Here is a 20,843-nt window from a genome sequence, read left to right as displayed (position 1 = left end):
TGTTCTCTGTGTTTTCCAGTCTGACTCTGTTTAGCTATTAAATCACCTTTCTGTTTTTCCTAGCAAAGTAGATGATTTCACACTTACCCATGTTATACTTATGACTGTGAGGCTAAACAAGCTACAGTGCTATATTTAAGTTTGCTGATATCGTTGCCGGAATCAAAAATGGTGACAAATCAGCATACAGGAGGGAGATTGAAAATCTGACTGGTGCCACAACAACCATCTCTCTCTCAATATCAGCAAGTCCAAGGAGTTGATTATTGACTTCAGAAGGAGGAAATTAGAGGTCCATGAGCCAGTCTCTTGCTTGGTATTAAGCGACCTCGAAATTTCAAGTCAAGTTTATTATCATATGTAGGTACAATTAAAAAAATTGTTTACAAACAACATCTTTGGCATACAGATTCAGACAGCACAGTATAAATTGCACAAAAATTATACAAGACATTGAAGAAAACAACTGCAGAACATTAGTGCAAGAGGGATGAGTCTATGGTGGTGCAGCAGCTGGTTGGTGGTATAATTTCTTTGCAGCCGCAATACAATTTACATTTTTACCCAGTTTAGTGCTGTTGGCATTCTCAAGATATTACATCTTGTTCCCTCATCCAAATCATTGATATACTATACATCATGACCAGCTGAACCTTAAGCACTGGTCCCTGAATAACACATCAGTTATCACCAGGCGCTCTGATAAAGTATCAGTTATCATCACCTTCTTGTCTGTCAGTCATTTTTCAATGATATACAAGTTTAGTTTACACATTAACATTTTATATTGTTTGATTGTTTATTGCTTCAGATTCCATCATATGCAGTCTCTCATGTATTCACTTTATCAAAGGATTTGTGAGAATTCAAGTACACCACATCCACTGCTTTTCCCTTGTCTATTCTACTAATTATGTCCTCTGAAGAACTCCAGTAGATTTGTCAAATATGATCCAGAAATTAATTAATTTGTGTAATCGCTTTGATATCTTCTGTGCCCTGTTATTATTTCTGTTATAATAGACGCTACCATTTTCCCCACCACACACATTAAACCATCTGCTCTGTAATCTGTTTTCTTCCTCCTTCTCCATTAAATGGTTTACATTTACAACCTTCCAAACTAAGGGAACTTTTCCACCAGCTTGGAAAAGAGGGAATCTATACATCCACTAGATCCATAGGTATGCCCTTTAGTACTCTGGGATACAAATGACCAGGCACTGAAAATTTATAGGCTTTAGATGGCATAGTATCCTGTACTATATTCTTACTAAGTTCCTCTTTTTGTCATTGAGATTCTTGGGTTGCTGATATTTTTCGAAACTTAAAGATAAACCGAAGAAGATGACAACAGAATAACTGACCTGTTCGGCATTATGAATGACCTCACTTCTGGCTCGAGGACCACGTTTATGTTACCTGGAAATTTAAGAAATGTGTAGAATATAGAATAGTACAGAATAGGAACAGGTTGTTCAACCCTTGCTATATATGCTGACTGTGATGCCAAACCTAATTAATGCCATCTGCCTGCAGATCGTCTTTATCTCTTCATTCCTTCCTGTTCATGTGCCTGTATAAATATCTTTTAAATGCTTTTAAGATTAGCATTATTTGTCACATGTACATGGAAATACACAGTGAAATGCATCGTTTGCTTTCATGACCAACACAGTCCAAAGATGTGTTGGGACAGCCGCTGATGTCGCCATGCTTCCAGCGGCAACATAGCATGCCCCCAACTTACTAAACCTAACCTAAATACCTTTGGAATATGGGAGGAAATTTGAGCACCCAGCAGGAACCCATACAGTCCAGGGGAGAATTTTCAAACCCCTTACAAAAAGTGGGGGTATTTCTAGTGCTGTAATAGCATTACGCTAGCCGCTATGCTACTGTACCGTGTGATATTGTATCTGCTCTTTGTAAAGAAAATCTTGACTGTTAAATCTTCTTATTATACTTGCTCTCACCTTAATGCTATTCCCTCTAGTATTTGCCTTTTCTACACTCTGGAACAATACTCTGTCTACCCTATATATGCCTCTCATGACTTTCGCAATCTATTTTTGTTCTTTCTCCTTGTCCTCCTTTGCTAAGCTGCTACCACTCCTTGGGCTGTCTACTTTAACAGTCATATACTCCTCTTGCTATCAAGAACTGCTTTTGTTAGCCATGTTATGTCACATTTCCTTCTGTTACTACTGTGCCATACAGGAATGTATACCCTCTTGCACCATCATTTCAACTTTTGTATCACACAGTCCTTGTATTGAATTTGCTCCCAAAATGGTGTTGAGTTTGGGAATTCTTGTACTTTGATCTAGCAGTGATGAAGGATCCTGTAATATTTTCCCAAGTTAGGGTGGCATGAGGTTTGGAGATGAATTTGCAGGTAGTGTTATGAATGATGTGCTAGACTATTTCAAAGGGTAGTTAAGGGTTAACCATATTGGTGTACTTCTAGGTAAGGATAGAAGGTTTCTTCGCTACATATTAAGACAGTTAGATTTTCCAACAATCTGATGTGATGGTTTCATTGAGGATACTAGATTTACTTAATTAACCAAATCTAGATTCCCCAGCCTCTGTGCTAGGATTTGTGCACTTGGATTTGATTAATCAACATCTGGATTAATAGTACAGTAATGTGCCTAGTATTTGAGATTTATTCAGTCGTCTTCAACTTGTATGTATTGGTATTATTATGGCAGCTGGAGAATTTAAGTTCAAATAATTGAGTTTTTTTTCCTAAAAAAATAACTGTCTCAGTTTTCATAATTATGAAAATTTAAGATTGCTTTAGAAACACATTTGGCTTCTGATATCCATTGGGAGAGAAAATCACTCAGTTTGGCCTCTGCAAGGCACTCAATTCCAAGTTCTTCCCAATGCGCAGGGGAAAAGATTCAAGGATATTCTAAAAACCACAGAAGATGTGCAGCATCTTCACAGACTCCTGGGAATCTATGACCCACAAATGATCAAAGCAGTGAGGAAGCTTTATAAAAGGTGCTGAGAATTACAAGCCCATGCATCGGGAGCGCCCAGAAATCCAGGAAACGATTGCCCAAAGTCACATTAGCAACCTCAGGACACACAGAACTGAAGAATAAGCAAGTTATTCTCGATGCCGTGGGTCTGCATAAAAAAGTGGCCTACATGTGACCAGGCTTGTTTCTGTGGCTGAAGATTAAAGTCAATGCAGTACTTCCTCGGCACTGAATCAAAAAAATCAGCCTTGCATATATTTGAAGTCTCAAATATATGGGACAAATCCATAATCTTCTCTCTCAAGTGCAACTGAGTGGAATTGAGTTAGATAAAAGGAGGAAAAATTGTATTTAGGGGGTTCTGCACCAATAAAATTGATCTAAAGCCCTGACTACCTGGCGTGATGTAAACAAATACTGCATCATTTTGAATACCCTATTATCACCAAGGTCTTGTCAATAGGCCAATGTGCTGTTTACTGTTGACCAGTGCTTTGTGTTTCATTAACTTATTTATGGTAACATTCTGGGTTTATGTGCTGTGTGTATTAAATGTTTTATGTTTAATAGATGAAAGTTGAAAAAAAAATCAGATGGTGGAAATACTGTGAGGGGAAAATGCTAAACAAGCTGGAAGTACTCGATAAGTTAGGGAAACCACTTTGGAAAGAGAAACAGTTAATATTCCGGGACTCTTTGTCAGAATGTCCACTGGTTTGCTTTCCAGAGATACTTCCTGACCTGAAGTGTGGAGTCTCTGTCTCTCCCCAAATCTGGCCAGTGTATGACATCACACCCATCCCTCGTGATTGACAGTGATTATCGTGGCATTGTTATATTAAAGCAAAAAAAAGAATGAGAGGAAAAACAGACTATTTAGCATTAATCCAATATTGAATTAAGCCCTCTTAACTTCTTAAAATCCTGCTCAAACATCTGGTAGTTGGTATCTAAATTGGGAAAACTGTCCCAGAGTAACCAAGTAACAGTGCAACATTCAAACCTTACTCAACATATCCTTCCATATCCCACCAACAGGACTGACCTAGTAGACATAGCAATGTAGTAATATAAAGGTGGGAGAAAGACCTCAAAGAGCACACAATTAACTACAGATCACTTAGAAGTTTCATGGCATTAGATCAATATGGACAAGGGAGTAAAGTCTTGATTCACACATCCTTCCCTCAACTAATGAATCAGTGCTTCTCTATGTTGAATGTCACTTGGAAGAAGTGATAGCCATGTTCACAGAATACACTCTCCAAGGAGATGTCAATGGCCATCAACAAGTGTTGCCTGATGGCACCAGCACTGAATGAGCTGGCCAAGTCTGAAGGGGCAATCTGCCAGGCTACATTTGTGGACAATAGTGAGCAGACTAACAGGAGGCAGAAACCTATCTGACCCAGTCTTGACCTCCTGCTGATGTATATTGTCCAATACAGTATAGATAGGAATGACCATGGCACAGTGCCTTTGGAAATGGTCCTGTCTTCAGGAGCTCAGCTTCAGTCATGTTCTGTGGCACCACATTATTGCTCAATAGAACAGATGAAGCAATGCAAGAGGCACTGTGTGCCAGCAGCAGCAGATAGGTACCTCACACTCTGTAATCCCACGACGTGATAACCTACCGTTATAATGGTAACAATTATGAATTATGATTATTAAAGATCGTGAACATAGCCCTGCACATCACACAAACCAGTCTTCCATCCTTGGACTCACTTTACACCGCACGCTGTCGGAGCAGTGCTGCCAGGATAATCAAGGAAACGATCCACCCAGCCAACACACTTTTTGTCCCTCTTCTCTCTGGGAGAAGGTTCAGGAGCTTGAAGGCTCGTACGACCAGATTTGGGAACAGCTTCTTTCCAACTGTGATAAGATTGCTGAACAGATCCTGACCCGGATCTGGGCCGTACCTTCCAAATACCCGGACCTGACTTGCACTACCTTACTTTCCCTTTTCTGTTTTCTAATTACGATTATAATTTAAATTTTTATTATATTTAATTCAATTTGTACTTCAGGAAGCGCGAAGCGCAGAATCAAATATCGCTGTGATGATTGTATGCTCTAGTATCAATTGTTTGGTGACAATAAAGTAAAGTAAGTAAGTATATTATAATCAGATTCAGATTCAGTTTATTGTCATTTAAAAACCACAAATGCAATGCAGTTAAAAAGATGAGACAATGTTCCTCCAGAATGATATCAACAAAGCACATGACAAAACAGACTACACCAGAAAATCCACATAACGTTTGGCAATTCCCAATCCAGAGTCCGGAGAGGCTGCTGCGTATTAATATCGTGCTACCATCTTAGTGTGTTCCCCACCAAACCCATCAGACAAACAAGACCAAAAACTAAAGCTACAAGACCTGCATAAAACCACATAGTTACAACAGTGCAAACAATACCTTAGTTTGATAAAAAAAAACAGACCATGGGCATGGTAAAAATAGTCCAAAGATATTAAAAAACTATAAGTTCGAAAGAAACCACCACAGTTTCCACAAGTCCTCAGGGTCCCGATAGACTCGTCATTCCATGCCGGCGGCAGAAGGGAATACCCCCGCTATGGACTTCCATGGCGCCGCCCGACTCAGCCTCGCAGACACAGCACACACTGAAATCGATCTGACCGCAGCGGACTCTGAGTCCATCGAACCTCCGAGCCTCCGACCATCCCCTCCGGTACAGCTTCTCCGAGCATCATCCTCTGCCGAGCGTATTAAGACGCCCCCGCCAATGGCCATTGGCAACGCGACCCCAAGGACTGGGAACAGCAGTAGCAACGAAGAAGGCCTTCCTGGAGGTTTCCAGATGTTCCTCCGTGCTCCCACACCCGTCTTTCATCAGATTAGGATTGTGCACGGCACTCCGTTTGACAAATAACAGATTATCAACTCCGGAGAGCCACTGCAGACTGTATCGCGCCACCATCTTGAAATAATCAAGAATAAGATCAATGCTGATTCAATGAAGAATGCTCAACCTGGGGTCCATGGACCCCCCAGTTAATGGTTGGGGTCCATGGCATAAAAAAGATTGGGAACCCCTGCTATAGACAGATCAGGAGCAGCAGCAGACGTACTGGAAATTGGGGTGCCAACCTGAGGCATCTGCATTAGTGTGTTAACACATGGCAGTAGCCAAAGTAAAGTCATTCTACAGCCAGTGGATCACTTCAAAGCTCTGCAGTCCTGCCATAAATAAGCACTGACAGAAGGAGGTAACTCCAAATGTATCCCCATCCTGTCCAGCATGCGAGTTTTGGTTGGAAGGCTGAAGCATTCACAATTATGTTCAGCCAAATGAGCTGAATGGCTGATTCATTTTGATTTCCTCTGAAGATGGCTACCACCATAAGTGAGAATGTTCCACTCTGTTCACAACTCCTCAGAAAATGAATCTGAAGGGCCACTCCGCATGATTTATTTAGAGATACCGTGCAGAACAGACCCCTCTGGCTCAAAGAGCTGCACTGCCAGCAACCCCCCTATTGAAACCTGGCCTAATCACAGGATAATTTACAATGACCAACCAGTAAGTCTTTAGACTGTGGTAGGAAACCAAAACGCCTGGAGGAAACCCACACGGTCATGAGGAGAATGTACAAAGTCCTTAATGATAGCATGGAGTTGAACTCTGAACCCTGATGCCCTGAGCTATAATAGCATCTCACTAACCACTATGCTACTGTGGCGCCTTGGTTGGGGGAGCTCGCGTGATATCAGGAAACAGCTGAAGACACTGTGCCTTTAGCTGAAGACACTGTGCCTTTAGCTGAACTGCTCCAATGCATGTACAGCCAGCTATATGGAATAATGTCCTGCTTACCTGAAGCAGGACAAGCCCAGTTTATAGCTGATTGCTACCCAATCGGTCTCCTGTCAGTCATCAGCTGAGTGCTGTGAGGTGCGACATCAGTGCTGTCACATGGCACTTGTTCTCCAATAGATGATGATCAATTCCCTGTTTTAGGCTTTTCCAGACTTCTGCCTTGGTCTCCAGGCCTCTGAATTTGGACTCACTGATAGCAAGACCCCAGATCCCCAACTTGGAACTCCGGGCTCACCAATGCATGTATCTTTGGGGTGGGGGGGGGATCACCTGCCCTCATACCTTCTGCCATCATAGACCACCGATTCCACAACGCAGGGGACTCGCTGACGTGGGTCGGGTTCCTCCTCGCTGGTCTTCATCCTCTGCGCTTGCTAGCCTAACATCTATACATAGTTATCCTTTGTCCACGTCATTGCTAGCCTTCAAAAGCAGAGCTACCTTAAGGATAATTAGAAATTCTCTCTATAATAAAGCCCACACACCATGAGAGAATAAAGAAACTACCTTCCTACAACCATTAATCCTACTGAGTCGAATGCTAGTTATTCACTTGAAATATTCCTGTAGCAATTACATGCAAATGTTCAAAGCACATGAATAAAGCAGTTTTTATGACTTTTCTGCTGATTTGCTTTCAGATTAATCATCAAGACTGCAGGGCAATCCTATTGCAGGTTCCCGGGGTGTTCTCTGGTGATCGTATCCCCAGTGAGCAGTGTGTCTGTGTGTACCTCTGTCCTTGTGGCTGCCTCTCTCTGAGGTAGGCTGTGAAACACCAGTTCAGCAACTCGAACCACAGCCTCTGAAGTCATAAATGCTCGTTCTCCAAAGCCCATCTACCTCCTGCAAAGTTCAAGTTAACAGCGTGATGCGATACTCCCTACTTGTCTAAATGAGTGCGTCTTCAACAACGTGCCCCTCAAGATCATGCTGTCCACTTGATACCCACCCTATCAATAACCATCCCCTTGTTCCAACACCGACTCATTGTAGCAGCTGTTTATACCATCAACAGAGTGCACTGCAGAAACCCACCAAGCTTCCTTAGATAGCACTTTCCAAACCCTAGACTCTACAAGCTAAATGAACAGGACACTACCACCTGGAAGTTGCAGTTCTAGTCCCATAACATCCTAACTTTGAAATATATCACCATTCTTTTGTCGTCTCTTGGTCAAAATCATGGAATTCCTTCCCTTGTTGAGGATATAACTGCACCTCAAGATCAATAAGAGTTCAAGAAAGCAACTCACTACCACCTCAGGAGCTAGTAGAGATGGTCAATTAAATGCTGGCTTATCCTGTGAAGCTTACGTTCCTTGAATGAATTTTACAGAAGCTGATACAGATTACAGAAACGTACCAGCATTGAAGTTGATAACATTTGAGGTCTCTGGATATTTACTAGTTAGTTATGAACAGAGGTTGAGCTTACTATATCATTGGCCAACAGGCCTGGTGGCTGTCCACTCAGACCCTCTGTGAATACATGTTGTTCATTTCCAAGGAAGGTCTTGCGTGCAGTACATTTTGAAACATCCATTAGTAATGCTAGTGACAACTGCAAGAAACATTTATGATAGGATTATGGATACGTATGGGTCAATCATGCCCAAAGGAGGAGTATGTGTAGGGCAGGTCCATTTCCTAGTTCTCACTCTGCAGTCCTGTAAATTGCAACACTTCATCTGTATGTTGAGATGCTTTTCAAACTGGGGGGAGGTTCTGCTCCACTGTCCATTCAGCAGCAAGTTCAAGGTACCCACCACCTTTCGGAGTAAAAAAAAATGACATCTCCACTCTATTCCCTGAACAATTAGATTAAACCTTTGCCTCCATGTAACCTTCCTCTCTGCCAAGTGAAAATAAGTTTCTTGTTTTAATCCTTTCTAGCTGTCTCATTATTTCCACACAATTCAATCTTCCATCAAACTCCTCCAGCCATAGAGCAGAGAAGCAAGCCTTGGACCCACCATATCTATGCTGTAGTCATCCATTCTCTATTAGTCACCGGCACTTGGTCCCTATCTGCTTTGTCTTGGTGATTCAAGTGCTCATCAAAATACTTCTTAAATATTGTGAGAGTATCTGCCTCTCCTATCTCCTCAGGCAGTGATTGTAACCACCCTTTGAATGAAAAAAAATTCCTTGGATCCCCTCTAGACCTCTTTGCCCTGACCTTGAACACATGCCCTCTTGTTTTAGACCTCTCTGATGGGGGATGCTGAAAAACTTTCCCAAAGAAATTTACCTTTGCCCTTGATTAGTTAGTTCTAAAAATAAACTCTGAGATATTCAGTCATTCCTTAAAGTTAGCAATATCTCAGTAGATCTCCTTTGAATGCAATCCCATAACATCCTTTCAGTTATGTAGCATCCTCCTATGATATAATTAGTGTTTCATTCGATTCTAACATGGCCCAACTTATCCCAGCCAATAATGCCCCTGAAATGTGCTTGTTTACCTCTCCTGTCACCTTCAGAGATTTGTGGCTGGGCATTGCTGTCCTCTTCCTTCTCATCCTCTGCACTTCTGTTTTATTACTAACGCATTGCTAAAAGTTTCACAGATTGAGTTCCATTTTCTACTTTTTTACCCATCTAACTAAACTGATGTTATCTCCCTGAAGCTGTGGTCACTTTTTATCTATTTGATGTCCTAAGGAAGAACAAGTCTCCTTTAAAAGTGATTCACATCTCCTAAATTGGTGAAATCCACCTCCATTTTGAATTGTGCCAAAGTGGTGATATTCTGGAGATATTTCTTAGGCTTTAACCGAAGTGGAACACTATGTGCCGCTGCCTTATTTCTAAACTCAAAGCTGCAAAAGAGAATTACGTCCCTATCACAACTGCTGTTAGTTTATAATTTAATTTGCAACACTTGCCGCTTAAGAACACACTGACTCTTCCTGATCACCCTAATCACTACTGCTTGGCAGCACTATGGCCACTTTTCATTAAAATGGACTTTGTTTTGTTATTATTATGTTTTCTTGTAAAGATTGTGCATATTTTGTATTTAATTTGTACTTTGCATGAACAAAGTCACCGGAGAGAAGTTGCTGGTAGATATGAAGTTGTCTCTTTATTCGACAAAATGAGACACAACAGGCATCATACTGAGACCCTTTTGGAGGAAGAGACCTGCTTAAAGCAACATTACACAACATTTTATATGCTAAAGATCAAAGGACATTTCCCTATTTACAATCCATCTGCAATACTTCCTTTGAACTACACACAACCTTCAAACTTCTCTCTTTGCACCCACACAATCAGCACCCAGATTAATTTTAAATCAGCGTTGTCTGCTCTTCCAGTTATCTGTGGTTCATGACTCTTAGGAACCCATAGTTCAGAGTTGTATTTTAAATTTAATCTTCAGTCAATATTTAGATTTGAAGATTGGTGGCTGAAGTTATTTGCTATATGTGCTAACCCCCAAAACACCCTAACAATATGATGCTATGAGACAGTGATGCTGCTTCAGGTAAGTTTCTCATCAAATTTGTGCATATGATAATAAACTTGACTAACTTTGAAAGTGCTGGCAGTGATCACCACTGATCCCAAATATGTGGTTACCTTATATGCAAGCTGTCAATTAACATCATCAATAATGGGAGATTTAGTGGTGATTTTCCTCTTTTCGCAAGACCAAGGGTCTTCAGGTTGTGTACATTGTCCACTTACTGCCTAGCCTGAAATTAGTGGCAGTGGAAGCAGGTACTGTCTTGTCTTTCTGACAGAGTGCTGCATGATTGTCACTTTAGCACGAGACCAATCTGGAAATGATATAACTAAAGCTAATACCTGCTTCTGTGCTTAGTCTGCGAAGATAACCAATTCTTGCCCATTTCGCATTCACAGTTTTTATTGCTGTGCTTTGGTTTGCCTAGTTTCAAGGTATGGCATTCCTCCCATAATCCTCTCCTAAACACAAGAGATTCTGGAGATGCTAGAGATCTGGAGTAATAAACACAAAATGCTGGAGAAACTCAGCAGGTCAGTCAGCACCTATGGAGAGGAATAAACAGTTGACATTTCTTGCTGAGACCCTTCATCAGGACATAATCCACTCCTACTTTCCTCCTCTTTTTTGCTCCTTAAACACTGTTCTGTCATTTCCTTGAGTGACTCATTGTAAAACTTTGTTAATGTTGCGGGTAAGTAATCTTGTGGTTTTACTATGTTAAAAGCTGTATATGAATGAAGATTATTTTGAGAGCCTTTGATGAAGTTGGGGGGGGGGGGGGAATAATAATGTATATAATTTACCATGCCGAGAATTCTAAATGAAACATTGGTAATAAGTACTGGTTATGCACAGTGCATGCCAGACAGCACCTGAGAGACAGTAATAGTTTGCTTCATATATTTTGATGACAGTCTCTCAGACATAGTGTTTCTATTACTGCTAGTTTACAAACATAGAAACATAGAAAACTTACAGCACAACACAAGCCCTTCAACCCACAAAGTTGTGCCAAACATGTCCCCACTTTAGAAATTACTAGGGTTACCCATAGCCCTCTATTTCTCTAAGCTCCGTGTACCTATCCAAAAGTCACTTAAAAGACCCTATCGTATCCGCCTCCACCAGCATTGCCAGCAGCCCATTCCATGCACTCACCACTCTCTGCGTTTTAAAAAAAACTTACCCCTGACACCTCTCTGTACCTACTCCCGAGCACCTTAAACCTGGGCCCTCTTGTGGCAGCCATTTCAGCCCTGCGGAAAAGCCTCTGACTATCCACACGATCAGTGCCTCTCATCATCTTATACACCTCTATCAGGTCACCTCTCATCCTCCATCACTCCAAGGATGGAGACTGTTCACTCAACCTATTCTCATAAGGCATGCTCCCCAATCCAGGCAACATCCTTGCAAATCTCCTCTGCACCCTTTCTATGGCTTCCACATCCTTGCTGTAGTGAGGCAACCAGAAATGAGAACAGTACTCTAAGTGGGGTCTGACCAGGGTCCTATATAGCTACAACGTTACCGCTCGGCTCCTAAATTCAATTCCATGATTAATGAAGGCCAATACACCATATGCCTTCTTAACCACAGAGTCAACCTGAGCAGCTGCTTTGAGCATCCTATGGACTTGGACCCCAAGATCCCTCTGATCCTCCACACTGCCAAAAGTCTTACCATTAACACTGTATTGTCCCATCTTATTTGACCTACCAAAATGAACCACTTCACACTTACCTGGGTTGAACTCCATCTGCCGCTTCTCAGCCCAGTTTTGCATCCTATCAATGTCCCGCTGTAACCTCTGACAGCCCTCCACACAATCCACAACACCTCCAACCTTTGTGACATCACCAAGTATACTAACCCATCACTCTACTTCCTCATCCAGGTCATTTATAAAAATCACAAAGAGTAAGGGTCCCAGAACGGATCCCTGAGACATTCCATTGGTGACCAACTTTCATGCAGAATATAACCAGTGTACCACCACTCTTTGCCTTCTGTGGACAAGCCAGTTCTGGATCCACAAAGCAATGTGCCTTGGATCCCATGCCTCCTTACTTTCTCAATAAGCCCTGCATGGGTACCTTATCAAATGCCTTGCTGAAATCCATATACACTACATCCACTGCTCTTCCTTTATCAATGTGTTCAGTCACATCCTCAAAAAATTCAATCAGGCTCTTAAGGCATGACTTGCCCTTGACAAAGCCATGCTGACTATTCCTAATCACATTATACCTCTCCAAATGTTCATAAATCCTGTCTCTCAGGATCTTCTCCATCAATGGTTCTCCAACACAGTATCAAAGATGATCTGAAGAAAAGTCTTCCTATTTCTCTCCAGCTCTATATAACTTGGTATATCCTTCCCGCAGGTTACTTGTCCGAACACCACCTTCACTGATCTGGCTGAAATAGTATCCAGAATCGAACCTGCTAAAATACTTGCTGTAGATGGTGAGTAACAAGCTCCCTTTTGCTTCAGACACTACACAAAGGTTTTGTGCTGTGTTCTGTGGTCTTTTTGTCATACATCTTATTTAGCTTATTCCACTGATTAACTTCAGCTCCCAACATTGCCGCAGTATTTGTTACCATGTGTTTATCTGTTTGATAGCTTTACTCTCCGTTTTCCTTCTTTCCTGCCAGCTTCTGTTTAACAGGACAAGCCTGAGAACATTTTTAAGTTAAAAAATTCATTACTCACCCTAATGAGTGATTTGTGTCCTAGTTTGAAAGTCAAATGATCGATGTTGGTATTCTCTCCTTATTGCACTCTTTCTGTTTGAGTGCCTGACCTGGCACTGTCCTGTTGGTTAGATATGTGGGTTATGACTAAAGGAAAAATTGGCTGGAGTCGCTTAGCACTTTAGTACATGGGTTCTTATTAAGTCCGTCAAAATACAAACTTAAAAAAATTAGTGAAAAGAAAACTGCCAATATCTACAAAAAGGTATCTATCAAAAAATACATAAATCACTCTGTACTATTTTGCCCAGTGTGAACTCTTGGCAGCCCCTGATCTCTCTCGTCCTCACTGAGAGCACTGAGTCCAGTTTATTAGGAACCAGGACACACCATCTTTAATGACCCACAAAGTTAACTTAAGACTACACATGAATTAGAATGTATTTACAATTATGTTACAGAAGTATCGACCTTTAAATACAGTATACAAACAATAAACACACATTTACACATTGCCAATACTAAAGAAATGAAACATTTTGCCGTGTGTGGTGGGAAAGGCACCGTAAAGCCAATCTGAACACATTAGCTCAGTGTGGGACCCATTATGAGACTCTGCCAGGAAAGGCATTGAATTGTGTATGCTCAGAGCAACGGCAGCAGAATGACAAGGCAACGTTCGTATGGGTAAGGAGAGCATTTACCAAGTGCTCTCTGTCACACTATGTATTCTCCATTGCACACGTGTGAAACGTCTGTGTCTTCCTCTCTTGCATAGATTCCCTTTCCCTTGTATTTCCAGGACACATCTTCACACTCTATCCTCACTGTCAGCTTCAATCTTACCCTCTACCTTTTCTCCTCAACCTTCTAGCCCTCGCCTCTGCCTCTTGCCCCAAACCGCTCACTTACCGCTCTCTTCACTCTCTGTGTGAAATATTTATTATTATTTTTAAAACGTTGAAAGGTAGAAGGTGTCATAGCAATATTTGTTTAATATTTTGGTTCGCTGCCCTACAAACTGTGGCTGAAGATAGGGTCCAGTGACAGACTCCCCTTGGTATCTTTTTCCAGTAACTATTCCTCTTGTGTGTACTGTGCCAGAGAAAATCAGCACCTGAACCTGCCCTCACCCCAGCACCATTTTCTGGTCCTGCCCCTGACCTGCAGTGGATTAGCTCAGTCAACAGTTGAGAGATCTTTCCTCTGCTTTCAAAATGCATGTGGGGGTCCTGGTTAGAAGTTTAATCCACAAAGGCATAGATAGGGTGGATTGTAGTAAATTTATCACCATGATAGTTGTATCTGTAACCAGAGGGCACAGTGTTATGGTAGAGGGTTTATAAGGAAGAAATTTTTCTGCTTAGTGTGGTTAGAGGCTGGGACACACTGCCTTAGAGAGTGGTATAGAGAGTGGTATCACATTTATGAACTAACTAGACAAGCATTGGAATCGCCAATGCACAGAGGGCTACAGACCAAGTACTGATGAATATAATTAGTATGCATAAGTAAGATGGTCAGCACAGACGATATGGGCTGAGGGACTGTTCCTGTGTCGTCTGATACTGATTCCTAGTAGGGAACACACCCAGACTCTCTGGTAAGCTTTGTATCTCATGATGAGCTATGCATGTTTAACCATCGGGGTCGGCTACAATGACTGCCATTGTCAAAGAGCGGGATAGAGTACATAGCTAGGCTCATGCACATTGAGTGGGACCCTAGGTGATTAGTGGAGAACTTTCAGAGAGCCAGGCAGAATTAGCGTCTTTACCAGCATGGCAAAACAAAACAGGATTTGTCTATTGAGAAAATATTTTCTAGCATGTTTAAAAGTAGTCGACAGATCTGGGGCCTGGCACACACTGTAGAAGTGTGGTTTACACTGCAGTGTGAGTCACTACTTTGACAGTTTACGTACAAGTTGTGAGTGCCACTCTGTGACTGTTGTTAATTGGCCTTGGACTATCAGAGGGCTGTTCACTCCAAATCCCAGGCTAGGGTTACACTGCCAGTGCTCTACCTTAACACAGCGTTTGCTCCCTGCCCTGCAGATGAGTCTGACTACCAGACCGACTATGAAGAGGATGCTTGCGACACCGAGAGGGAAGACTATGATGGTGTCCCTAGTGAGCAGAATGAAGATGAAGATGAACAGTGTAAGATTATCGACTTTTTGTTGACTGATTTTTGAGTCCCATCAGTTCTGAGTCAAGACCAAAACCACATTCAGCTCATTCAAAGCTACCTGTCTCTTGAAAACCTGAAAGGCTGCTGCATATTTTGAATTTATCTCTGATTCTGTTGTTTTATACAAAGAGAGGTCCTGGCCTTCAAAACAACCTCGGTAGACAATGCACACAGAATGTGGGCTGACAGCTCACCCTTTCAAATCCTTTCTTAATAAGCATCTGACTGAATCTTCAGTGTTCCTGTTGTTCCAATACCCACAGCTTTTGGAGGAGAGGGTTCTTGATTTCTAAACTTTGCCTCAAACTTCTTTTCCATTCCACCCTCCCCGCCAAATGGGCAAATTTTGGTTTTGTTTAACTCATTTGTTGTCCTTAATCTGCCCACTCCACTCACAAGAGGCGTTTGATGTGGACCCCTCTAGTGTTCAAATTTTATGACATAACATGGAACTCGTATTGCCACCTTTGAAAAATGGCAAGTGATCTGCCACTCAGTGAGGCAGGGGGCAGAGCTGCTTTAAAAGATAATATGAATCAATATTTTGTTTAAGAGAAGATTGCCTGATCTAAAAATGTCTCTTAAAAAGTGGAAGGACTGAAGCAGAGCATGAGAGATAATTAACCGTCAAAGCTTTCAATTTCACAAAGACTTAATAGACTTAAAGTTTATCCAATGCACAAAGAAGTCAGCCAGACTCTCAGTATCGATGCTTGCAAGTCTCAGCCTGGATTAGTCCCATATGTCAAATATCTGGTCATTGAATCTGGCCCAAAGCCTCCGTGCAAAGTGGTTTGCTGGCTCAGATGTTTAGCTCCTCTGTTCCAATGAATTGGCAAAATAAAGAAATCCTTGTTCAAAGCAGAGAGGAAGAAAATTGGAATACCAGGATTCTCTAGCCCTACAGCTCTCTGAAATCCCTGCACTCCTTCCAGCTTTGGCTCCTTATTTTCACCAACGCTCCATTGCTCTCATTTGCCTTAGCCCTGAGCTCAATTTCTTACCTGATGCTTTCCATGTCCTCTCATCTTTGTCTTCTAAGGTTTTTCCTTAAAAACAGCAAAACTCTGATCATTTTGCATTTAGCTTCTTGTAACCATTGCTTTGACCAGGCTTTGGCAACTTTTCCTGCTATGACTGGGCATCACGTTTTAATTTGATGCTCCTGTTCTACATCTGGGCATGAACTGTAACATTTAAGGAATTAGAGAAATCGCATCTATCCTAATCAGAAACTTTGATAAACAGGGATATCCACTCTCTACTGAAGTCCAGAACCGAGGCTTTCAGGAAACATGACCCCCACCATACAATGAAAGTTAGTTTGTTCTCCAATCAGGGATGCCAAGAGAGAATACAAAAGCAAGCTAGAGCCTGAATTGAGTCAGGTAGATGCTAAGCAACTGTCTTCGGACCTGCATACCATTACTTACTATAAATCAAAGCCAGGTGTGATCCCTAACAACAACACATCTCCACCTGAATAGCTCAATGTCTTCTATGCCCATTTTGAGGAGACCAACAAATTTCCCCCACTGATTCTTTCTGACATCTCAGTGGCAGAAGTCAGAACTGCTTTCAAGAAGGTAAACTGTCAACTGACTATATCTCTTTATTGACATGTTCACCCTCTCACTTCACAAGTCTACTGTCCCTATTTGCTTCAAGGAAACCTCCGTCACTCGAGCCCCCAAGGGTACTGTCTCAACGGCCATCGACCAGTAGTTCTAACATCAACCATAATGAAATTCTTTGAAAGACTGATAACGGCCCCAGCCTCTCAGGCAATTTGGACCTCCTGAAATTTGTATACAAGAAAAATAGGTCTATGGATGACACAATCATCTTTGCATTATGTTCTGCTCTGGACCACCTAGACTGTAAGAATGCATATGTAAGGGTGTTTTGATTGATTACAGCGTATCCTTCAACACCATAATACCTAATAAACTATTCTCTAAGCTCTTGGATCTTAATTTGAGGCCCCCATTTGCAATTGTTATTTAGACTTTCTGACCAGCAGTCCTCAGTTGGTGAGAATGGATCAAAATACTTCATCCACCCTCCACTTTCTGTAAAAACTAGGACATGGAAAACACCAGGGGTGTTAGCTTTCATAAGTCGAGGGATAGAGTTTAAGAGATGCGATGTAATGATGCAGCTCCATAAAACTCTAGTTAGGCCACACTTGGAGTACTGTGTCCATTTCTGGTTGCCTCACTATAGGAAGGATGTGGAAGCATTGGAAAGGGTACAGAGGAGATTTACCAGGATGCTGCCTGGCTTATGATCAGAGATTAAGGGAGCTAGGGCTTTACTCTTTGGAGAGAAGGAGGATTAGAGGAGACATGATAGAGGTGTACAAGATATTAAGGGGAATAGACAGAGTGGACAGCCAGCGCCTCTTCCCCAGGGCACCACTGCTCAATACAAGAGGACATGGCTTTAAGGTAAGGGGAGGGAAGTTCAAGGGGGATATTAGAGGAAGGTTTTTCACTCAGAGAGTGGTTGGTGCATGGAATGCACTGCCTGAGTCAGTGGTGGAGGCAGATACACTAGTGAAATTTAAGAGACTACTAGACAGGTATGTGGAGGAATTTAAGGTGGGAGGTTATATAGGAGGTAGGGTTTGAGAGTCGGCACAACATTGTGGGCTGAGCCTGTAATGTGCTGTACTATTCTATGTTCTATGTATTCATGGTTACAGTGCCAACTCGATCTGTAATTTACTGATGACACCACTGTTAAAGGCTGGATCAACAACAGCGAAGAGATAGAGCACAGGAAAGAGATGGTAAACCTTGTTTCATGGTGTCAGAACAACTTAGCCCTTTAACACCAGGAACTCCCGAGAATTGGTTGTTGACCTAAGGAAGTGGTGGGGGAGAGGGGACAGGGCTTGGCAGTGACACAACACCTGTCAGGCTGGCCTCTAGGCCTCCCCTCCACCGTCAAAGGCTAGCGTGGGGGATGTGTGATGTCCAGGTAGATGCCAAAGTTTGAAGCCTAAAGGTCAATCAAAGATCCAGAAGTCTTGGCCTGATGGCCACTGAGGTACTTGTCTCCCTACACTCTGTCCGTCAGAAAAAATGGGATCTCCCAGCGGCCATCTATTTTAATTCTACTTCCCATTCCCATTCCAGTATGCCTGTCCATGGTCTCCTCTGCTGTTGTGATGAGGCCAGACTTAGGTTGGAGGAACAACACCTCATATTCCATTTGGGTAGCCTCCAACCTGAAGGCATGAACATCAAGATTTCTGGAACTTCCAGTAAAGCCTCCCATCTTCCCCTCCACCTTTCTCCATCCCCTTTTCCCTAGCTCTCTTTACCTCCTTGCCCACCCATTGCCTCCCTCTGGTTCTCCTCCCTCCTTTTCTTTCTTCCATGGCCTTCTGTCCTCTTCACCCTTCTCCAGCCTGTATTTCTTTCACCAATCAACTTCCCAGCTCTTTACTTCATCCCTCCCCCTTCAGGTTTCACCTATCGCCTTGTATTTCTCTTTCCCCTCACCCCAACTTTTAACTCTACTCCTCAGCTTTTTCTCTCCAGTCCTGCCGAAGGCCCGAAACATCAACTGTACTCTTTTCCATGGATGTTACCTGGCCTGCTGAGTTCCTCCAGTGTTTTTGTGTGTGTTGCTCAGATTTTCAGCTTCTGCAGATTTTCTCTTGTTTGTGACAGGAGTCTGAAGACACACACTCAGTACTTTAGAAACAGCTTCTTCCTCTCCACCATCAGATTTCTGGATGGATAATGAATCCAAGAATTGTTCCTCAGTATTTTTCCATCTTTTTGCACTGCTTTTTAAATGTATTTAAATCATCCTCTACTGTGCCTCAAGCAACACACACAAAATGCTGGTGGAATACAGCAGGCCAGGCAGCATCTATAAGGTGAAGCACTGTTGATGTTTCGGGCCAAGACCCTTCGTCAGGACTGGTTGAATCTGCAGATTTCCTTGTCTCTACTGTGCCTATTGTCTTATAATTAATTAATTATTGTACTGCCCTGCACAGTTTTGTGCACTTTATGTAGTCCTGTGTAGGTCTAGTCTAGTGTAGCCTTGAGTTGTTTCATGTAGCACCAGGGTCCTGGAGGAGCGTTGTTTTGTTTTTACTATGTACTGTACCAGCAGTTTATGGTCGAAATGACAATAAAAAGTGACTTTGACTTCTTATTTTGTATATATATATATATATACCTATCTATCTTTTATTGTAATTTATAGATTTTATTACTATGTATTGCAGTGTACTATTACTGCAAAACAACAAATTTCACGACATATTCTGGTGATATTAAAAGTGATCCTGATTTCTTATGCACTACCTCAGACTACACTGGAGTTTTTGCACCATTCTGTTGTTTTGAGCTTTTAGTTGTATTTTTCATTGTGCTTATTGCTCTTTGAGTTTTACATGAATAACAAATTCATTGCACCCTGATGTGTATCATAATAAACTAACCTGAATATGCAGCAGGGAAGGATAAGGGGAAATATAATAGAGTTCTGCAAGTCGGAACAGGTTTAGAATAGGTTGAAAGAGATTGTTTATACTAACAGGATGCTTATTAATCCAGAGGAAATATTTAGTACAAAATGGTCCAAGGCAGAAATGTGAATTTATTTTTGTGCATTGAGTTAATTGGGAAACCACAGACAAATGATCCTATGGATAAGAAATGGCTGCCCTGCTCCTCTATCCTTACTGTAAGCTGCAGTCCCTTCCCACCCCTTGCTTCAGGACAGAGCTTCCCAAACACCACTGTTTGCTGCATCTGTCGCCAAAGTCCTCTGAAGAGCCATCTCCTTAATAACTCCTTCGCAGGTCTGCACTGTATTCCTGCTTTGTACTGATCATTTCCTTGTGAGCATGGGACCAATTTAGAAGAGAATCTGTAAAAGATCATTCCAATGATGGAACAGATGGAAAAGGTAACTTGGCTAATTAGTAATTGCACCATGAGAGGATCTACAGTCAAGGAATCACACCAGATTTACAACACAAAGAAGTCATTTGGCCCATCGTGTTTGCACTAGTCAAAGGCTAGTCCCAGCTTGCAGCACTAGATCTGTAGACTCCATAGGTCAAAGCCCTTCACATACATATCCAAACCTCCTGCAATATGAAGAATCTCCCTCCTTTGAGCATGTGTTTCAGATACCTGTCACCACCTAGGTGGAAACATTCCTTCCTCAATCCCCCTCAACCCCTCCCCTATCCTTCTGCCTGTTACTTTAAATCTTTGTCTCCTGGCTTTGATTTCATTGCTCTGAAAAATGGACACTTCTTATTTACTGTACAGAAGCCACTCATAATTTTATAATCTCCCCTCTTTTCCAAAGAAAACGGCACAAGATAATCAATTTCTCCGCAATATTCTTGGCCTTTAAACTTCTGCATCCTCTTCAACAATGTGGTGCCCAGAAATGTATGTTTTTGCAAGCTGTGTTCTAGTGAGTATTGCATATTGTTCTATCATATCTCCTCCTCTAAGCTAACCAATTTGTTGATCTGTCTGGATCTTTAGATGTGCACTCCAGATTCCCTCTTTTCCTTCTCTCCATTCAATAACCTCCCATTTTCCCATTCCAGGCTGCTCCTCACAGAGCAT

The 20,843-nt window shown here is 42.0% G+C and overlaps 1 protein-coding gene across 2 annotated transcripts in view; it reads left to right on the top strand.

Moving 5' to 3' along the window:
• The window catches only part of pnpla7b (patatin-like phospholipase domain containing 7b), a 329,041-nt gene that overhangs the window by 301,828 nt on the left and 6,370 nt on the right, over positions 1–20,843 (top strand). For both annotated transcript variants that reach the window (XM_059994311.1, XM_059994312.1), the window contains exons 34-35: positions 12,720–12,801; positions 15,090–15,194. In XM_059994311.1, coding sequence (XP_059850294.1) covers positions 12,720–12,801; positions 15,090–15,194 — 187 coding nt within the window. The remainder of the gene's footprint in view (positions 1–12,719; positions 12,802–15,089; positions 15,195–20,843) is intronic.

This window comes from Hypanus sabinus, chromosome 18 (assembly GCF_030144855.1).
Source record: "Hypanus sabinus isolate sHypSab1 chromosome 18, sHypSab1.hap1, whole genome shotgun sequence".
NCBI classification, from domain to species: domain Eukaryota; kingdom Metazoa; phylum Chordata; class Chondrichthyes; order Myliobatiformes; family Dasyatidae; genus Hypanus; species Hypanus sabinus.
This window is presented reverse-complemented; position numbering and strand designations above follow the sequence as displayed.